At 45.4% G+C, this 20,533-nt stretch overlaps 1 protein-coding gene across 2 annotated transcripts in view; it reads right to left on the bottom strand.

Annotated features, from left to right (window-relative positions):
- The window catches only part of LOC5515459 (dynein beta chain, flagellar outer arm-like), a 76,083-nt gene that overhangs the window by 45,148 nt on the left and 10,402 nt on the right, over positions 1–20,533 (bottom strand). For both annotated transcript variants that reach the window (XM_048733039.1, XM_048733038.1), the window contains exons 15-35: positions 20,304–20,382; positions 19,740–20,021; positions 18,921–19,159; positions 18,691–18,769; positions 17,926–18,069; positions 14,402–14,581; positions 13,792–13,884; positions 12,686–12,873; positions 12,206–12,371; positions 11,702–11,842; positions 11,162–11,284; positions 10,656–10,783; positions 10,207–10,291; positions 9,793–9,942; positions 9,453–9,514; positions 9,095–9,314; positions 7,653–7,806; positions 7,006–7,172; positions 6,716–6,898; positions 427–492; positions 33–176 (exon numbers count right to left, since the gene is read on the bottom strand). In XM_048733039.1, coding sequence (XP_048588996.1) covers positions 33–176; positions 427–492; positions 6,716–6,898; positions 7,006–7,172; positions 7,653–7,806; positions 9,095–9,314; positions 9,453–9,514; positions 9,793–9,942; positions 10,207–10,291; positions 10,656–10,783; positions 11,162–11,284; positions 11,702–11,842; positions 12,206–12,371; positions 12,686–12,873; positions 13,792–13,884; positions 14,402–14,581; positions 17,926–18,069; positions 18,691–18,769; positions 18,921–19,159; positions 19,740–20,021; positions 20,304–20,382 — 3,073 coding nt within the window. The remainder of the gene's footprint in view (positions 1–32; positions 177–426; positions 493–6,715; positions 6,899–7,005; positions 7,173–7,652; positions 7,807–9,094; positions 9,315–9,452; positions 9,515–9,792; positions 9,943–10,206; positions 10,292–10,655; positions 10,784–11,161; positions 11,285–11,701; positions 11,843–12,205; positions 12,372–12,685; positions 12,874–13,791; positions 13,885–14,401; positions 14,582–17,925; positions 18,070–18,690; positions 18,770–18,920; positions 19,160–19,739; positions 20,022–20,303; positions 20,383–20,533) is intronic.

The following is a 20,533-nucleotide window of genomic DNA, read 5'->3' as shown; positions in this document are numbered from 1 at the left end:
AGCAAGGTTTGGTTTTAATACGCGCTACTCACGTCTTCAAGCTCAACCCATTTCTCCTGCACGTCCAGCCACACGGACAGAACGGCTTCAATTGTCTGTAAACGCTTCTGCCACTTCATGATGTCATCAGTGAACGAGCCAGCGGCACTCCCTGTGAGCATGCTCTGTAGAGACACCTGTTTTAACAAAAAACACGACAGTTTCAATAAGGCAATCACGCCGCCGTGTCCGTCGTGTCCGTCGACTGATTGAAGAGAGTAACTGAAATAATGTGAAATAAATATTGTAAATTAAGCCTCAGATTTCACGTTGATCTTATTGGCATCAACGGTACTTATATGGTCATTGCTTTCCTAGAAAAAGGTAAGCACAAATGCTAAATTTTATGTCATCTTTTAAGGTGTGTATTTATTGGTTAGCTTATACCTGGTGTTCTTCCAGCTCCTCGAAGATTGGCTCGCATTTATTGAGCAGGCACACTGGTCCAGTATCCTAGGGAGGAAAGAAATATAATTACAGACAACTCTCGATGGCATTTAACTTTGGGAAACTTTAAAAAAGTCTTACTCAGCAAAACAAATTGTATAATTTGAATATTAACTAAGAAAAGATTGAACTTTTTAAAACCTAGGACAATCAGTACAAAATTGTGTGAAAATCCAGGGGCAAACAATAGGCACTTTAAGCAACGTGGACGACAAAAGTGACTGTGGACATTGTCTCAGTGAACTTTAGAAGCACACTAGCATACACACATTGGCACCAGTCGGGCCAAGACGGGACGCTAGCACAGTCTATTACCCGTGCAGTTCGGCAACCATGGACAGCTGTTTCGTCCTTATTAGGACTCGTCAGCATGGCATAGCCGGTTTGCCTCAGTTAAACTTCATCGGCAAAAAAACTGCAGGGCGACTTCGACTCGAGCGAAGTGCTTTAAACCACAGCTTAGATCCATGTGGGATCTAGAGCTGCGACCGGGCTAGCGTGATGCCAATTGTGCGGATCACGCATGCGACCTTTGCTAGTCTAAAACTCCGTCGGATAGCCAAACTATCCTTGCGAGTATGTATACATAAATGTGAACTTTAGAAGCACACTAGCATACACACATTGGCACCAGTCGGGCCAAGACGGGACGCTAGCACAGTCTATTACCCGTGCAGTTCGGCAACCATGGACAGCTGTTTCGTCCTTATTAGGACTCGTCAGCATGGCATAGCCGGTTTGCCTCAGTTAAACTTCATCGGCAAAAAAACTGCAGGGCGACTTCGACTCGAGCGAAGTGCTTTAAACCACAGCTTAGATCCATGTGGGATCTAGAGCTGCGACCGGGCTAGCGTGATGCCAATTGTGCGGATCACGCATGCGACCTTTGCTAGTCTAAAACTCCGTCGGATAGCCAAACTATCCTTGCGAGTATGTATACATAAATGTGAACTTTAGAAGCACACTAGCATACACACATTGGCACCAGTCGGGCCAAGACGGGACGCTAGCACAGTCTATTACCCGTGCAGTTCGGCAACCATGGACAGCTGTTTCGTCCTTATTAGGACTCGTCAGCATGGCATAGCCGGTTTGCCTCAGTTAAACTTCATCGGCAAAAAAACTGCAGGGCGACTTCGACTCGAGCGAAGTGCTTTAAACCACAGCTTAGATCCATGTGGGATCTAGAGCTGCGACCGGGCTAGCGTGATGCCAATTGTGCGGATCACGCATGCGACCTTTGCTAGTCTAAAACTCCGTCGGATAGCCAAACTATCCTTGCGAGTATGTATACATAAATGTGAACTTTAGAAGCACACTAGCATACACACATTGGCACCAGTCGGGCCAAGACGGGACGCTAGCACAGTCTATTACCCGTGCAGTTCGGCAACCATGGACAGCTGTTTCGTCCTTATTAGGACTCGTCAGCATGGCATAGCCGGTTTGCCTCAGTTAAACTTCATCGGCAAAAAAACTGCAGGGCGACTTCGACTCGAGCGAAGTGCTTTAAACCACAGCTTAGATCCATGTGGGATCTAGAGCTGCGACCGGGCTAGCGTGATGCCAATTGTGCGGATCACGCATGCGACCTTTGCTAGTCTAAAACTCCGTCGGATAGCCAAACTATCCTTGCGAGTATGTATACATAAATGTGAACTTTAGAAGCACACTAGCATACACACATTGGCACCAGTCGGGCCAAGACGGGACGCTAGCACAGTCTATTACCCGTGCAGTTCGGCAACCATGGACAGCTGTTTCGTCCTTATTAGGACTCGTCAGCATGGCATAGCCGGTTTGCCTCAGTTAAACTTCATCGGCAAAAAAACTGCAGGGCGACTTCGACTCGAGCGAAGTGCTTTAAACCACAGCTTAGATCCATGTGGGATCTAGAGCTGCGACCGGGCTAGCGTGATGCCAATTGTGCGGATCACGCATGCGACCTTTGCTAGTCTAAAACTCCGTCGGATAGCCAAACTATCCTTGCGAGTATGTATACATAAATGTGAACTTTAGAAGCACACTAGCATACACACATTGGCACCAGTCGGGCCAAGACGGGACGCTAGCACAGTCTATTACCCGTGCAGTTCGGCAACCATGGACAGCTGTTTCGTCCTTATTAGGACTCGTCAGCATGGCATAGCCGGTTTGCCTCAGTTAAACTTCATCGGCAAAAAAACTGCAGGGCGACTTCGACTCGAGCGAAGTGCTTTAAACCACAGCTTAGATCCATGTGGGATCTAGAGCTGCGACCGGGCTAGCGTGATGCCAATTGTGCGGATCACGCATGCGACCTTTGCTAGTCTAAAACTCCGTCGGATAGCCAAACTATCCTTGCGAGTATGTATACATAAATGTGAACTTTAGAAGCACACTAGCATACACACATTGGCACCAGTCGGGCCAAGACGGGACGCTAGCACAGTCTATTACCCGTGCAGTTCGGCAACCATGGACAGCTGTTTCGTCCTTATTAGGACTCGTCAGCATGGCATAGCCGGTTTGCCTCAGTTAAACTTCATCGGCAAAAAAACTGCAGGGCGACTTCGACTCGAGCGAAGTGCTTTAAACCACAGCTTAGATCCATGTGGGATCTAGAGCTGCGACCGGGCTAGCGTGATGCCAATTGTGCGGATCACAAAGGTCGCATGCGTGATCCGCACAATTGGCATCACGCTAGCCCGGTCGCAGCTCTAGATCCCACATGGATCTAAGCTGTGGTTTAAAGCACTTCGCTCGAGTCGAAGTCGCCCTGCAGTTTTTTTGCCGATGAAGTTTAACTGAGGCAAACCGGCTATGCCATGCTGACGAGTCCTAATAAGGACGAAACAGCTGTCCATGGTTGCCGAACTGCACGGGTAATAGACTGTGCTAGCGTCCCGTCTTGGCCCGACTGGTGCCAATGTGTGTATGCTAGTGTGCTTCTAAAGTTCACATTTATGTATACATACTCGCAAGGATAGTTTGGCTATCCGACGGAGTTTTAGACTAGCAAAGGTCGCATGCGTGATCCGCACAATTGGCATCACGCTAGCCCGGTCGCAGCTCTAGATCCCACATGGATCTAAGCTGTGGTTTAAAGCACTTCGCTCGAGTCGAAGTCGCCCTGCAGTTTTTTTGCCGATGAAGTTTAACTGAGGCAAACCGGCTATGCCATGCTGACGAGTCCTAATAAGGACGAAACAGCTGTCCATGGTTGCCGAACTGCACGGGTAATAGACTGTGCTAGCGTCCCGTCTTGGCCCGACTGGTGCCAATGTGTGTATGCTAGTGTGCTTCTAAAGTTCACATTTATGTATACATACTCGCAAGGATAGTTTGGCTATCCGACGGAGTTTTAGACTAGCAAAGGTCGCATGCGTGATCCGCACAATTGGCATCACGCTAGCCCGGTCGCAGCTCTAGATCCCACATGGATCTAAGCTGTGGTTTAAAGCACTTCGCTCGAGTCGAAGTCGCCCTGCAGTTTTTTTGCCGATGAAGTTTAACTGAGGCAAACCGGCTATGCCATGCTGACGAGTCCTAATAAGGACGAAACAGCTGTCCATGGTTGCCGAACTGCACGGGTAATAGACTGTGCTAGCGTCCCGTCTTGGCCCGACTGGTGCCAATGTGTGTATGCTAGTGTGCTTCTAAAGTTCACATTTATGTATACATACTCGCAAGGATAGTTTGGCTATCCGACGGAGTTTTAGACTAGCAAAGGTCGCATGCGTGATCCGCACAATTGGCATCACGCTAGCCCGGTCGCAGCTCTAGATCCCACATGGATCTAAGCTGTGGTTTAAAGCACTTCGCTCGAGTCGAAGTCGCCCTGCAGTTTTTTTGCCGATGAAGTTTAACTGAGGCAAACCGGCTATGCCATGCTGACGAGTCCTAATAAGGACGAAACAGCTGTCCATGGTTGCCGAACTGCACGGGTAATAGACTGTGCTAGCGTCCCGTCTTGGCCCGACTGGTGCCAATGTGTGTATGCTAGTGTGCTTCTAAAGTTCACATTTATGTATACATACTCGCAAGGATAGTTTGGCTATCCGACGGAGTTTTAGACTAGCAAAGGTCGCATGCGTGATCCGCACAATTGGCATCACGCTAGCCCGGTCGCAGCTCTAGATCCCACATGGATCTAAGCTGTGGTTTAAAGCACTTCGCTCGAGTCGAAGTCGCCCTGCAGTTTTTTTGCCGATGAAGTTTAACTGAGGCAAACCGGCTATGCCATGCTGACGAGTCCTAATAAGGACGAAACAGCTGTCCATGGTTGCCGAACTGCACGGGTAATAGACTGTGCTAGCGTCCCGTCTTGGCCCGACTGGTGCCAATGTGTGTATGCTAGTGTGCTTCTAAAGTTCACATTTATGTATACATACTCGCAAGGATAGTTTGGCTATCCGACGGAGTTTTAGACTAGCAAAGGTCGCATGCGTGATCCGCACAATTGGCATCACGCTAGCCCGGTCGCAGCTCTAGATCCCACATGGATCTAAGCTGTGGTTTAAAGCACTTCGCTCGAGTCGAAGTCGCCCTGCAGTTTTTTTGCCGATGAAGTTTAACTGAGGCAAACCGGCTATGCCATGCTGACGAGTCCTAATAAGGACGAAACAGCTGTCCATGGTTGCCGAACTGCACGGGTAATAGACTGTGCTAGCGTCCCGTCTTGGCCCGACTGGTGCCAATGTGTGTATGCTAGTGTGCTTCTAAAGTTCACATTTATGTATACATACTCGCAAGGATAGTTTGGCTATCCGACGGAGTTTTAGACTAGCAAAGGTCGCATGCGTGATCCGCACAATTGGCATCACGCTAGCCCGGTCGCAGCTCTAGATCCCACATGGATCTAAGCTGTGGTTTAAAGCACTTCGCTCGAGTCGAAGTCGCCCTGCAGTTTTTTTGCCGATGAAGTTTAACTGAGGCAAACCGGCTATGCCATGCTGACGAGTCCTAATAAGGACGAAACAGCTGTCCATGGTTGCCGAACTGCACGGGTAATAGACTGTGCTAGCGTCCCGTCTTGGCCCGACTGGTGCCAATGTGTGTATGCTAGTGTGCTTCTAAAGTTCACATTTATGTATACATACTCGCAAGGATAGTTTGGCTATCCGACGGAGTTTTAGACTAGCAAAGGTCGCATGCGTGATCCGCACAATTGGCATCACGCTAGCCCGGTCGCAGCTCTAGATCCCACATGGATCTAAGCTGTGGTTTAAAGCACTTCGCTCGAGTCGAAGTCGCCCTGCAGTTTTTTTGCCGATGAAGTTTAACTGAGGCAAACCGGCTATGCCATGCTGACGAGTCCTAATAAGGACGAAACAGCTGTCCATGGTTGCCGAACTGCACGGGTAATAGACTGTGCTAGCGTCCCGTCTTGGCCCGACTGGTGCCAATGTGTGTATGCTAGTGTGCTTCTAAAGTTCACATTTATGTATACATACTCGCAAGGATAGTTTGGCTATCCGACGGAGTTTTAGACTAGCAAAGGTCGCATGCGTGATCCGCACAATTGGCATCACGCTAGCCCGGTCGCAGCTCTAGATCCCACATGGATCTAAGCTGTGGTTTAAAGCACTTCGCTCGAGTCGAAGTCGCCCTGCAGTTTTTTTGCCGATGAAGTTTAACTGAGGCAAACCGGCTATGCCATGCTGACGAGTCCTAATAAGGACGAAACAGCTGTCCATGGTTGCCGAACTGCACGGGTAATAGACTGTGCTAGCGTCCCGTCTTGGCCCGACTGGTGCCAATGTGTGTATGCTAGTGTGCTTCTAAAGTTCACATTTATGTATACATACTCGCAAGGATAGTTTGGCTATCCGACGGAGTTTTAGACTAGCAAAGGTCGCATGCGTGATCCGCACAATTGGCATCACGCTAGCCCGGTCGCAGCTCTAGATCCCACATGGATCTAAGCTGTGGTTTAAAGCACTTCGCTCGAGTCGAAGTCGCCCTGCAGTTTTTTTGCCGATGAAGTTTAACTGAGGCAAACCGGCTATGCCATGCTGACGAGTCCTAATAAGGACGAAACAGCTGTCCATGGTTGCCGAACTGCACGGGTAATAGACTGTGCTAGCGTCCCGTCTTGGCCCGACTGGTGCCAATGTGTGTATGCTAGTGTGCTTCTAAAGTTCACATTATTGTCTCAGTACTACTGGAGGGGTATGATTGTACCAGTATTCATCTAATTATAGCCTCAGCTGTCTTTATTATATTATAGCGGCTGTGTTCTTCTTACCTGGGTCAGGTTAAGAAGGGACTGTGAGAACGTAGCAGAAGCGATGGAGGTCTTGCGCGTTTTACTGTCTTTGACGCTGAATCCACCGCTTCCATGACTCGTGACCGACACGCGACTCGACATCCCGCGAGGTCCCGCGTGTAACTCGAACTCAGAGTCCTTGCCAAACTCGCTGCCAGTGTTCTACAAAAATGATTGTTACATTGCATGAATTTCTCCTGATTACGTGGAATATGCTGTGTGAAGATTTACTAGTTTTTTTTTGTAACAGTACATAAAGCGTGACTCACGTCTTGCGTGACGGCAGCAGCAGAGGATGCTGGTCCCTTGTATCTCGTATGCGGCCTCATCTCGAATATCTTGCTCAGCCAGACTTCCTCATAAGTCTTGAGTGAACTCTCGATAGCCACGTCTTTTGTGGCCCTCTGGATGATAGCACGAACCTCTTCGGCGTGGTCTACAAACATAATAAAGAATCACATACTATTTTCGCTTCTATAATTGCAGAATAAGTATAAATGGAATAGACACGCATTTCACCCCCACGGGACGTGAATCGCACCCACGGCCTTGTCACACAAGTTGCACTCACGGACTTGTCACGCAAGTCGCACTCACGGACTTGTCACGCAAGTCGCACTCACGGACTTGTCACGCAAGTCGCACTCACAGGATTATCACGCAAGTCGCACTCACGGAATCGTCACGCAAGTCGCACTCACGGAATTGTCACACAAGTCGCACTCACGGACTTGTCACACAAGTTGCAATCACGGACTTGTCACGCAAGTCGCCCTCACGGACTTGTCATGCAAGTCGCACTCACAGACTTGTCACGTAAGTGGTGGCTATTACGGACTTGTCACGCAAGTCGGACCCTAAGACTCGTCTCGCAAGTCAAACCCACGGACTTTTAAGTGAAGACATATAAACGTACTGTGCAAACCAAGATCCAGCAGCTGCCCCAAGGTCATCCGTGTCAGGCCCTCGTTACTGATCTGTAAAGCTCCACCAGCAAGACGCAGTAGCTGTTTCCAGTGACGCTGACGCATGGCGGACTTGCTCAAGTCGTCTATGATCGGCAGGCACGCCTAGGGGGTAAAGGGAGATATATATTAGAGGCCATGACAAATACAGGGTTATGGTATATAATGGGTAGGCACGCCTTGGATGGGTAGAGGGAGATGTATATTAGAGGCTATAAATACTGGGTTATGTCATATGATGGATTATATTATAGACCATGAGAAATATTGGGTTATGGTATATAATGGGTAGGCAGGCATAGGAGGGGTAGAGGGAGATGTATATTAGAGGCTATAAAAATACTGGGTTATGTCATATGATGGATTATATTATAGACCATGAGAAATACTGGGTTATGGTATATAATGGGTAGGCAGGCATAGGAGGGGTAGAGGGAGATGTATATTAGAGGCTATAAAAATACTGGGTTATGTCATATGATGGATTATATTATAGACCATGAGAAATACTGGGTTATGGTATATAATGGGTAGGCACGCCTAGGAGGGGTAGAGGGAGATGTATATTAGAGGCTATAAAAATACTGGGTTATGTCATATGATGGATTATATTATAGACCATGAGAAATATTGGATAGTTATGGTATATAATGGGTTGGCAGGCATAGGAAGTGTAGAGGGAGATGTATATTAGAGGCTATAAAAATACTGGGTTATGTCATATGATGGATTATATTATAGACCATGAGAAATACTGGGTTATGGTATATAATGGGTAGGCAGGCATAGGGGGGGTAGAGGGAGATGTATATTAGAGGCTATAAAAATACAGGGTTATGTCATATGATGGATTATATTATAGACCATGAGAAATACTGGGTTATGGTATATAATGGGTAGGCACGCCTAGGAGGGGTAGAGGGAGATGTATATTAGAGGCTATAAAAATACTGGGTTATGTCATATGATGGATTATATTATAGACCATGAGAAATACTGGGTTATGGTATATAATGGGTAGGCAGGCATAGGAGGGGTAGAGGGAGATGTATATTAGAGGCTATAAAAATACTGGGTTATGTCATATGATGGATTATATTATAGACCATGAGAAATACTGGGTTATGGTATATAATGGGTAGGCAGGCATATGGGGGATAGAGGAATATATATATATATATATACTGCAGGCCTCGAGAAATACGGGGTGATGGGTTATGATGGGCATACACGCCTAAGGAATAGAGGGAGATGTATATTGGAGACCATTAGAAATGCAGGGTTATGGTATACGATGGGCAGACACGCCTAAAGAATAGAGGGAGGTGTATTTCCTAGGCCAAGTGAAATTCAGGGTTATGGTATATAATGAGCAAAAGTAGTGTTGTGTTACCTGGATGTTCAGTATTGAGTCGTGCATGCCAAGGTACACATCCCAGTCCCAGGAGTCACTCGGAAGCGCCTGAACCACCTCTAGCTGAGCATCAGTTGCTTTGCGCATGAGCCGTGTGTTTATCCGCTGCCATCGGCCGCGTTTCCACTCGGTATGCTGTTCCTGTACAGTGCGATAGGTTGTCCAAACCTGTCGCAAGCATTCCAGGTCTGAACGCAACCTAAAGTAGAGAAAACATAATCAGATTTACCGTGCACTTTATCTATCAATTATGGTAGTCGTTTATTGATTGATTAATTGCTAACAAACTTTGATTGTTTATCTCTTTTTGAGTATCTGCAACTTCCCAAATACTTACTGTGGCAAGACGGAAAAGTTGACCACAACTTTCTCAAACAACTCCTGAAGCTCGATGAGATCCTGAAAAGTCAATTAAATACCACTTATTGACTAAGAGTGGGGTAATTACAGTGAAACCTTGAACGTTCGACAACCAATTAGTATGCATGCAATGTACTATTTAAATTACATTAATATTCATGATAAATACTCATGATATTCTGATGACGTGCCCCACCCACCAACCCTGCTTGCTCCATATTGGCGTCTTTATTTCTGTGGCTTCGCTCAACATGGGTGACTCTCCATACCCCAATAAATGCTACAGTATGGGCGTGTCATGGTGTCTAGGTACCGACCTGCGCCTCGCCCTCCATCGTCGCGAGTTTCTTGCCGAACGCATCCATTAGGGTGAATGCGCTGTAGATCGCACACTTGCGACTGAAAGCTTCTGAGGCAGCGAACTCTCGGGACAGGGCTTCGCAGCGACCCCCAAATGCCTTCAGCTCCTAACACAGAGTGGAATACGCGTGAGAGAAAAGTTCATAGATCTCGCAATATCAGTTTGCTTGGCCCGTGCTAGGGACCAAGGATTTACGCCTGTGTCGCGATCGGACCGTGATCTTTTTGTCTAGGGGAAATAAAGTTATTATAGGGGAAGTCAAAGTTATATCGGAATTTTTTTTAGAGTGGTGGAGTTCCTAATAACCAATGCTTTAGGCGGCAAATTGCGAACGATGTCTAAGTATGAAATGGTAAATGACATGTGTTACCTGTGTTACACTCCTAGCCTCGGCCTGAATGCGAGGCCCAAGCCGCTGCTTTGCTTGGTTGACCTTCATCTTTAGGTTATTCCACCTGGGCGATAAAATTACAGAATTCATACACAGGTCTACATGTTCTAAACGGTCATAACTCTAGTCATAAAGGCATCCTCGGGACCGTAATTTAGTGACAGTCTGTAAAATTGGGAGTTTTTGACATTTTCTTATGGGGAGACAGTACGGCAAAAGTTGACTGGTATGGGAAAGGACAGGGGCCGTTTTGCGTTCAGCTGGGCCGACTGGGCAGCAGGTCTGTTTTCGTGTCAGGCCAATATAAAGTTGCGCCTGTTAGGGATTTTTATATCTTTAGTAGGGTCAGGGGTTCGGGTTTCCGGTGGCACACCCCATCTGATTTTACGCGAAGTGCAGCCTTCCCTTAGTCTAGGGTAACACCGCACCTTTGTGGAGCTGCGGCGTAGAATTTCTGTGTCATCTCTGGCAGTTTCTGCCCGTATTTCTCTAACAAGGCAATGGTGCGCTTCATGGCGATGAACTTGCTGTCCATCTCGGCTTGCTGGGTGCTCACCTTCAAGAGGCAAAGAGGAAAAAAAGAAGTTATCCTTTGTAGTTGGTACTCTCCACGAGTGTGTCGTTTTGTTCCCCTTTTCTTTATATTTTTTTGCAACCAACCGCCAATCAGCCCTCTCCCACATGGAAGAGATGATGGGTGATAACATAACAACAAGCAAACCACACATAGGTTATAACACTGAAGAGTGCAAAAGCCGAAAGCGCTGTTGTGGAGCAGGCGGTTGTAAAAACATATAAAGGAAAGAGAAACAAAACAACACAGTGATAAAAAAGGTTATTCAGCTGGTTTTTACAGTTGAATCCCGGTAAAATGAATTTCTGCTACCTCGAAGTGTCTATCTGATATCAATGCATGGAAAGGCTTGCTTCTTACCTCGTTGAAAACTCTCATGAGTCTCATAAAGGAAGCAATGTCACGCTCGTTGCCTGTTATCGCCTCAATTCCTGGCTCAATCCGCTTCAGGAACGAGTCCAAGTCATTAAGGGTCGAGGATACCTACAATAAGTAACTCTTAGACATGGTATATAACACTATGTGGTAGATCAGAGTTCCATCTGAAACGATTTTATATCTATGCAAATCCTTGCGCTATGGAAATGCAACCTATCCATACTAAGGGATTTTTTTTACTCGTGATTCGGAATGAGAATGAGTAGAATAGAAAAAGCGCGCGTTCGTTTATCCCGCGTTCCTATTCCGGAATGGAATGAAGGCCATTCCACCCATTTTGTCATTACTCGAAAGCCATTCTGAACATTCTCTACCAACCATTCCCATTCCAGAATGATAGGAAAAAAAACGCATCCTTAGTCGACTACCACTATTTGTTGTAACTGATCTTGGTTATCCCTAATACCAGGCACATCCGTGCCTTCTAGCAGACCTGGAGGTATATGACGTTGTCATTCTCACCTGATCAGACAGGTACTTTGTGTAGACGAACATCCATTTGCTGGAGTACGTTCCCAGCACTTGCTTAATGGGCGCCATGTTGACACGCATCCACCCAACGTCACACCAGTCCTGTAGTGCGTAGATCTCGTCACGTGCCGTCTGCAAACATTACCGTGCCGTTAATACAGTGATGGAGGCCCCTTTAACATGATGCCGGTCGAATTTTCGACCGCAGCGAGCTGTCTCATTTTCCCCCGATGTGAACGCAATGGATTACTGTATGAACGGTCACAAAATTTGACGGTACCGTGTTAAAGGGGCCTTACATTCTGTGAAGCCGCCCAATCCAAGCCTACACCTTACACACACATTCCTGGCAGTTTACCCTTATCACCGTATCACATAAGACATTCAAGACCTTCTCCATAAGTTGCAGACCGATCTCCCTGTTTAACCTCTAAGTGAAGAACCTATCACTTCCTCGCTGATTCTTTCAACTTCTCCTATGTTCGAGGCTCTTACCATGTAGATCTCGATCTCCCGGTCGAAGTCGTCAAGTGAGGGACCACTTTCCTGCCGCGCCTCCCTTGACGCCGTCATTTTCTTAGGGTTGAGGAAGGTCTTTTCAGACAGACCCATGGCGCCGCTGGTACTGAGGGTGGAAGCTGCAGCTGATGTCCTGCTAGAGCTGTAAACAAATAGCGTTTAAAGCCGCATTGTCACCAGTTTACTTCCGGTCGATTACGTAACAATCTCCGATGATTTTTATCGGAAACCGCGAAAAATATTTCAACATATTGAAAGCATTGTGTCTATAAGAAGTTTCTTGGAGAATATGATTGATAATTTAGAGGATGGTCTGTTACATATCTCGGATTCTAATAGATTCTTCTGTCTTTTAACGGTTGAGGTTTCCGTCGAACCTCCGGAAGTAAACTGATGCAATGTATTGGAATTTATTTAGCGATTTTATAATATTTATTTATTAATTAATTTCCGAACCTTCTGGTGTCCTTGTCCTTATCTTTCCTGGACTTCTCGGAGTTGACGGAGGCACGTGACCTGATGAGCTCGGAGCGGTTCATCTTACGCGGGTGCGCGGCGATGTTACCCGCAAGGAACTCTTCGAATGTGCGCTGAACGTCCTGCATCCATAAAAACGCGTACTCGCGGAACGTGGCCAGGAATCCCTGGAAAATATCGTCAAATCTTTTATGTTTTTTAATTTACATTTCACAGCGCTACTAGTACAAGGAAGAAGACGAAAAGTGTGTGAAATGTATTTTGTTACTGATCACGACCGACTTGATCTTTTGATGCACTATTTAATATCTTGCTAGAGTTTCTTGCTGATCTCTTTATCTTAGAGATTTAGTCCTCAATACTAGTCCAATACTCGGACAAATTAATGTATGGCATTGTTCCCTTCCATTGTTTGACCTAGTTTTCTGATACGCTCCAGTGGCCTTATAAGTGTTTCAGACAATGCCATGCATAGATTTGTTAAAGTATTGAACAACCCGCTGCAACAACCCCTTTTTGCAACTAGCAATGCATTTTTGTAGCGTTGCAAGAAAAGTAAAATTGTTTGAAAGGACTCTTTTAGCAACATTTCTTGAAAACTGGACTTGTGTATCATTCGATTCGATTCGATTTATTACTCCTATAGGTAGCTTTCGCTAATACTAGGAGGCCGATTTGTTTATCGACAGTGTTAAGCACTGTCACTGGGGGTGGTCACTGCCAGAGGGTTTATTGCGTCCCCAGTGGTTCTTTTACGTCCCTTCGGTTCAGGTTAATGTAGTGCAGCTTGAAGAGACGGGACCTCCGGTTTAGTGTCCTTATCCGAGAAGACTGGAAACACGGGAGAATAACTTCAACTCACTTGTGACAAATTCGATTCAAGGCAGGAACCCGGAAAAATCCCCAGTTTGAGCCAGGATTCGAACCTGGGCCACAGCGGTGAGAGGCCGACGCGCTAACACACTAGGCCACCCGTGCTTCCATAATGTTACTGCAATCTGAAATATTCATCGCCGCATCGCAAGTTGCAAGAAAAATTGCCTCGTGTGACATAGCCTTAGGTGTAAGCAGTAAGGACACATTACCTTGCATTCGGTAGAGTTCTGCTCCACAACATCCGTGATCTGCTTTACAAGTCTGACCACCTCCTCATCTTCTTTGATCGATGTGGCATACGACTAGGGAAACAAAGCAGCATGGGTAAAAGCCAGCGAACGCAGTCCCTATAAGCTACCACCTTTTTTCTTTCTCTAGTGCGGGAAGAGATCTTAAATGTGTGTCGTTGACGTCCTTCCGACGTCTATCGTTATTCACGCTATTTGTTTAGTGACGACATTATTCTAGTAATGCTGCGCGATGCTCTTTTCTGCACGAGACCTCATCAAAAGGCCTTACATTACCATGTTTGGTGATTGAAAAAAAAAAATCAACTAAAACAAGCCCCGCTATATTACTTTGAATTTGGAAGGTCTGGACTTTGAACTGGATCTATAGAACTGACCAATCAGGCAGTAAGTAACTTATAAAATAAACGGCATAAAACAATTTAGACTGACACTACTTATCATTATTACGTATTTGTTTGCTCACCTTTGCTAAAGACGAACTAATGTAATGCAGTGTTTTTCTTTAATGAATACTCTTATTTCAGCCATTACTAGATCTGACCTTGTCTTCTTTTTAACTACGAATTACCTCTCTGCCGTCGTCCAAGGGTTTAATCTGGTCACCCCGGCCCAGGAAATCTTTGAGCCAGTTCTGGACAGCTTCCTGTACGCTGAGTGAGGCGGTGTTTTCGTCCAGCGTCGGGTTAAACAGTACTTGGGGTCCTATCAGCTCTAGTCGTATGGTCAGGATGGGTACGCTCGAGTTGTCCTGTCAATAGATTATCGTGAGTTGAGACGACCAAGAGGGAGTACAGTAGAATTCCTTCACAAACTATTAGACAGGATCAAGAAATGTGTTCTTCAGAAAAATACATTCCCCCCCAAAAAAAATTGGAAATGCACTGCTTGTGCTGTTTAACAACATGTGTTCGCTAAAGCACAATTTTAATTCTAATCATCCAAGGTTAAAGTTTGAGGCTGCATCCACGGCATTTGATTGAAGTTCACAGTTTCTCGCTTCAACAAAATACTTAAATGGCGGCATGATTGATTGGTGTTACAATCTCTCAAAGATTGGTGTTACAATCTCTCAAAGATTGGTGTTACAATCTCTCAAAGATTGGTGTTACAATCTCTCAAAGACAATTGACAAAAAGGAGAAAAGACACGTTTCAGACTCCGAAAACTGTTTGTTTGTAATCCGACCCTCACGGCCGAGCCTAAAGGGGTCTGAACCGATAACTACATGAAACCCATGTAGTTAACGTTTTCCTCGTGGTAATATGTTACTCCCTTCTAAGACGCTTTTATATATTTGCATTTTCTCGTGATAGGTAACAACTGACCATCATGGCGGCCAGTCACGTCTCCCTGAGCTATGTCATCATTTTGTTAGCTATACGATCCTTGCTACTTTTTGCTCAGCCACCTATTGCTAATCGCAATGGCAAAGAGACGTCATTCTATATATGGAGATTTTGCAAAGTGGGTTTCTCTAATAGGCCTGATTTCGGGAATCAACATCATTCCCTGTTTCGTCCAAGACGAGACTTCACCAGACCAAACTGCTACCTCGTTGGGCTTCTGCTTCTCTGCGGAGATGTTGCACTCATCCTGGCCCACGGGCGTTCTCTAGATGGAAAAGTAATTGCTGTACCACCGTGAAATGCTTGTATATGAATTCTAGGAGCGTCGCTAAAAAACGGAGCGAACTCCAAGCACTTTCCATTGGCAAGGACTTAATATTCTGTGTGGAGTCTTGGCTGAATCCAAATTATCTGGACTGCGAATTACTCCCTAGTTCCGCGGACTACACCATCCACAGACGGGACAGACAGTCCCGTAGAGGAGGAGTGTTCCTGGCGGTCAAAAACAGTATCGTAAGCCTCCGTCGATGTGATTTAGAAACCGACGCTGAACTTTTAGCATGCGAGCTCCGTCCTAACTCACGACGCAAGATTCTGGCTATCATTTATTACCGGCCGCAGGACACTGACCTAGAGTATCTAAAACAACTCAAGAAAACTCTGCGCCTAGCTTCTAAAGCGAAATACGATCAGTTAATAGTGATTAGCGACTTCAATCTCTCTGAGATCGACTGGACGACAGAAGCCGCTAAAACCGACGATTGCCTCACAAACTATCTCTGCAAAATTATAAAGGATCACTATTTATGGCAGCTTATTGATTTTCCAACAAGGGGAAGGAACATTCTCGATTTAATTTTGACGAGTATCCCATCCAAATTTCAACACATGCACGGATTCAATGACATTATTTCTACCGACCACAAGTTGATCAGTTTCGAACTAGACTAGTTGTTTAATCTGTCTCTTGGATCCGTTCTCGCGCTTTGGAAGGACGCAAATATCACACCTGTGTTCAAGAAGGATGACCCTATCCTGGCAGAAAACTACAGGCCTATCTCTCTTCTGTGTATCCTGTCAAAAGTTCTTGAACGCTGCGTCTTCAAGCGCTGCTTAAATTTCATTTCCCCCCATATTTACCAGCTTCAACACGAATTCCTTAAGGGAAAATCCACCGTGACGCAACTTGTTGAAGTCTATCATGACATCGTAGACAGACTAGCAGGGGGGAAGGACATTGATGTCATTCACCTAGACCTTTCCAAGGCATTTGACAAGGTGCCTCATCATCTGCTTATTTCTAAGCTGCAGCAGTATGGAGTCACGGGTTCTCTGCTGAAATGGTTTGTATCCTACCTAACGGGAAGGCGGCAGCGTGTTGTCCTCGATGGTGTGTCCTCCTCTTGGCTGTCAATGACCTCAGGGGTCCCACAGGGATCTATCCTTGGGCCCCTGTTGTTCCTAGTATATGCCAACGATATGCCTAACTACGTGCAGCAAGGCTCAAACATCGCTCTTTATGCTGATGATTCTAAGCTCTGCCGCTCTATAGACACTGCAAGTTTTTCAACCTCGTTGCAGGCTGACCTTGACTCCCTGTACAGCTGGAGTCTAGAACACGGCATGGAGTTTAGTGCATCTAAGTGTAAAGTGGTGCACATGTCAAAGAAGCGTTCCACCAAGCGTCCTCCGTACCCTTACCAACTATGCGGTCGCACCCTGGATCCAGTAGCGCAGGTGACTGACCTCGGCGTTACAATTACCAAATATCTGTCTTGGGGTCCTCACATCGAGCCTATGTGCGCAAAAGCAAACAGGGTGCTTGGACTAGTGAAACGGGTCTGTTCTGACATCCTCGACCCAACTACAAGACAGCTGCTGTACTGCACCCTTGTTAGGCCCCACCTGGAGTATGCTTCTTGCATTTGGTCGCCTTCGACAGGCAAGCACAAAGCTCTCCAGCGTCGAGCATCCCAGTTTATTTTGAACTATCCCGCCGATGTTTCATACACAGAAAGGCTGAAAACTCTTAAGCTCCTCCCATTAGAATATCGAAGAGACATAACCGATCTAGTTCTGTTATTTAAAATAAAAAATGGTGATGTTAGCATTAGTTTAGCTAGCCTTCTCTCTCCAGCCACGTCCCGTTACAATACTCGAAATTACCATCCTAACAATTACCGCCTTTTTTCCACTCACAACCAAAATTATTACAGGAATTCGTATTTCCCTAGAACTGTCAAACTTTGGAATAGACTTCCTTCACTTATGAAATCTTGCACTACGCTTTCGTCTTTCAGATATCAGCTGACAACTCACTATTTAGAGAAACTTGCTTTTTACCAACCTCCATAATTTCATAGAGCTTAAATTTATGTAATTCAATTTTTATTTTCGTTTTAGAATTTTTATTGTTTGTAATTTGTTGGGAAAGAATTTCAATTGGGGCTTACGCCCTGTTTTCTTCTCCCGTCACATTGTTTCTTATTTTCTTAATTTTGTTTATTTCCTATTGTAAACCGTAGTATTTTTGTGTGACAAAGCCAATAAACTAAACTAAACTAGCTAGACAAAACAACACCCACAAGAGCCTTCTAAGTAGAAAAAAACTCGTAAAAAATACCCTATAAAAAATTACGTTACAATCGGGTGCCCAAAAGGGTTGCGTGATTTATCTTTATAGTTTTGGGTAATTTGATAAACAGTTAAAACATGAAAGCTGTAAAATTTGGACTTCAAAGCTCACCTGAGCTATGTTAGCGGTTACGATCTGATTGAGCATCGAGCGTAGTGAGGCGAGTGTTGATTCACGGAGACCTCTCAGGACCACATCACTCACATGCTGGGTGTAGCTCTGCCAGGCAGGTGACGCTCTACTTATCTGGACTGCCTGGAAACCCGGGACAAGAGAAGCTTAGTCAAACACGACATTTTATTCAAGTCTCCTTGTCACCAGTTCCTTTCCGGAGGTCCGACGGAAACCTCAACCGTTAAAAGACAAAAGAATATATTTGAATCCGAGATATTTAACAGGCCATCCGCTCTAAATTATCAATCACATTCTCAAAGAAACGTCCAATAGACACACTTCTTTCAATATTTTGAAATATTTTTCGCGTTTTCCGTTAAAAATCATCGGAGATTGTTACGTAATCGACCGGAAGTAAACTGGTGACAATGCGGCTTTAATAGCTATTAAGTAGTGATTAATTAAATACGCTGCATCTATCTGTATTTCGGCCCTGAATTTGACTTGTTGAATATATGTGAGCTTACTAGGAGTTTGTGTTCCTTAGCTGTAGGATGGGCCTTTTTCAGTGCGCATAAGGATTTTAAAGTATTAGTGCTAGATATATATACTGTTTATTTATTTTATAGTGTGGGTTCACATTTAGAACCTATGCATGGTTTATTGTACAAATTCAGTATTACTCATGACTCAATTTTTTGTATGACTGCTTTTATTTTGCATCTCGGCAGAACATGTACCCAAAGGAATGGGAAATATTACCTCAAACGTGGACTTAAGCAGCGCATGAATCCTGAATCCTCCGACGATGATGGTATGCTTGTGATTCTCGAAAATCTCACTGAAACAAAGACGCCCAAGAGACATGGTCAGGCGGGCAGATTTCACGCTCTGGTCACACCTGAATTTGCCAACCATTGATGGACAAACTCTTCCTTCAAAGAATGCATTGCATTATGACAGGCCAAGTTTAAAGTTAACATGGTACTCACTTGTGCTGCCCTTGTAACTTGTCCATGGGATAAGTAAGGGAGGGGTCCCTGGGGGTAAATACGTCCAGCTGACCACCAGTCGACCATGAGTCCGCAATGCTGCAGATCTCGCGGTAATTGGACTGCACGGTACCGAGGTTGAAGTGTACGTCATCACACACCAAGTAAGACGCATGCTCCACAAAGTCCGCTGACTCTAATGTTTTCCACGAGTATTCATAAAGTCCCTGGTGAAGGACCTGGAGATAGCGGTGTAAGAAATTTTATCGCGACAACATTCAATCTTTTCACAAAAGGCCTAAGGATGTCAAGAAAATAAACCAAAATTCACACTTATAATGCACCGCTTAACTGGAAATTGGTGTTCTGTTTCTTTGCGTGTTTTTGTTTGATCTTGAATGACAAAAGGGTGAGAAATTGTTACGTGTTGAACCAATGAAACCGAAAGGATGCAGTCACTTGACCGCATGAGTAATACCCCAGTTCGAGATTTTTCCTTGAGTGAGCATTGTTGTTCCCTTTTCAGCGATTTTGAGAAACATGCGTACTCATCCTCTAAGTTCCAAGCGACAAATACACTTTGGCTTCTGTCAGTTAAAAACCAAGATCTGATTTCTTTGGCCTAGACTTGACTTGGCTACAAGCCATCTTAATGCGATGCATTGATCAGTCAGAGGCTACAAAGCGAGTTCCATTGAAATTCGAAACTTGATTGAAAGAGAAACGGTTTTGGCATCTTGGGAATGTTGGCGAAAATTCAACTAATACAGGTAAGCTGTAAGGCTAACGGCGAAGGGCAAGGCTTACGGCCACACTTACCTCATCAATCTTGGCCAGTTTTCTCTCAAACAGCGGTTTCTCGTACTCCTCCATGGACGTCATGATGGTGTTGTAGCGTGATACGATGGTGTCGAGACGCGCGGCAGTAGAGCGGAGCAGCCCGTCATCCGTAGAGCGGAGAAGAACGCGAACGGCGTCAGGGAGACGCACGTTGAATGGCCCGGACGCTAGATAGTGGATCTCTCGCAGAAGTAGGAGAAGCTCAGGGTCGAAGTTAACGTGGAGGATGGGCGGTTTCTCCTCCGACTCTACCTCCGTTATCTGAGGAAAGTTGCGTGACATTAACCTGACTTTTAGAGAGCCCGTTAGTTGCGTGACATTAGCCTAACTTTTAAAGAGCGCGTTAGTTGCGTGACATTATCCTGACTTTTAAAGACCCCATGACATTAGCATAATGTTTGAAGATCCATAGGTTGCGTGACACGTTTGCTTTTTCTTTAAATATTAAAACATCTTATAATTATTGGAAAAGCAAATGTCGGGTGTAGGATCTTAAACGCTAGCGATAAGTAACGCGGCTCTCTGCGTTTCGTTCGTACATACCAGAAGCGGCTGCTTGAGTTTGACTCGAAGCTCGGTTTGGATGTCATTTTGCCACTGGCGTAATGTCTCCGACTCGCATCTGAAAGAAAACAGAGTGTAGATGTATAAGGTAGTAGGGTCCATTCTTCGATCCTTATTTCCAATGTCTTTGTTCTTGTCATAATTTGTTTTTTAAAGAGATGTATGAGAACACAAAATTATGCTGGGCGGGCTAGTTAGACTCCGTTCTT

Source organism: Nematostella vectensis, chromosome 9 (genome assembly GCF_932526225.1).
Source record: "Nematostella vectensis chromosome 9, jaNemVect1.1, whole genome shotgun sequence".
NCBI classification, from domain to species: domain Eukaryota; kingdom Metazoa; phylum Cnidaria; class Anthozoa; order Actiniaria; family Edwardsiidae; genus Nematostella; species Nematostella vectensis.
The sequence above is the reverse complement of the archived record's forward strand: the minus strand, read 5'-3'. Positions and strand labels throughout refer to the sequence as shown.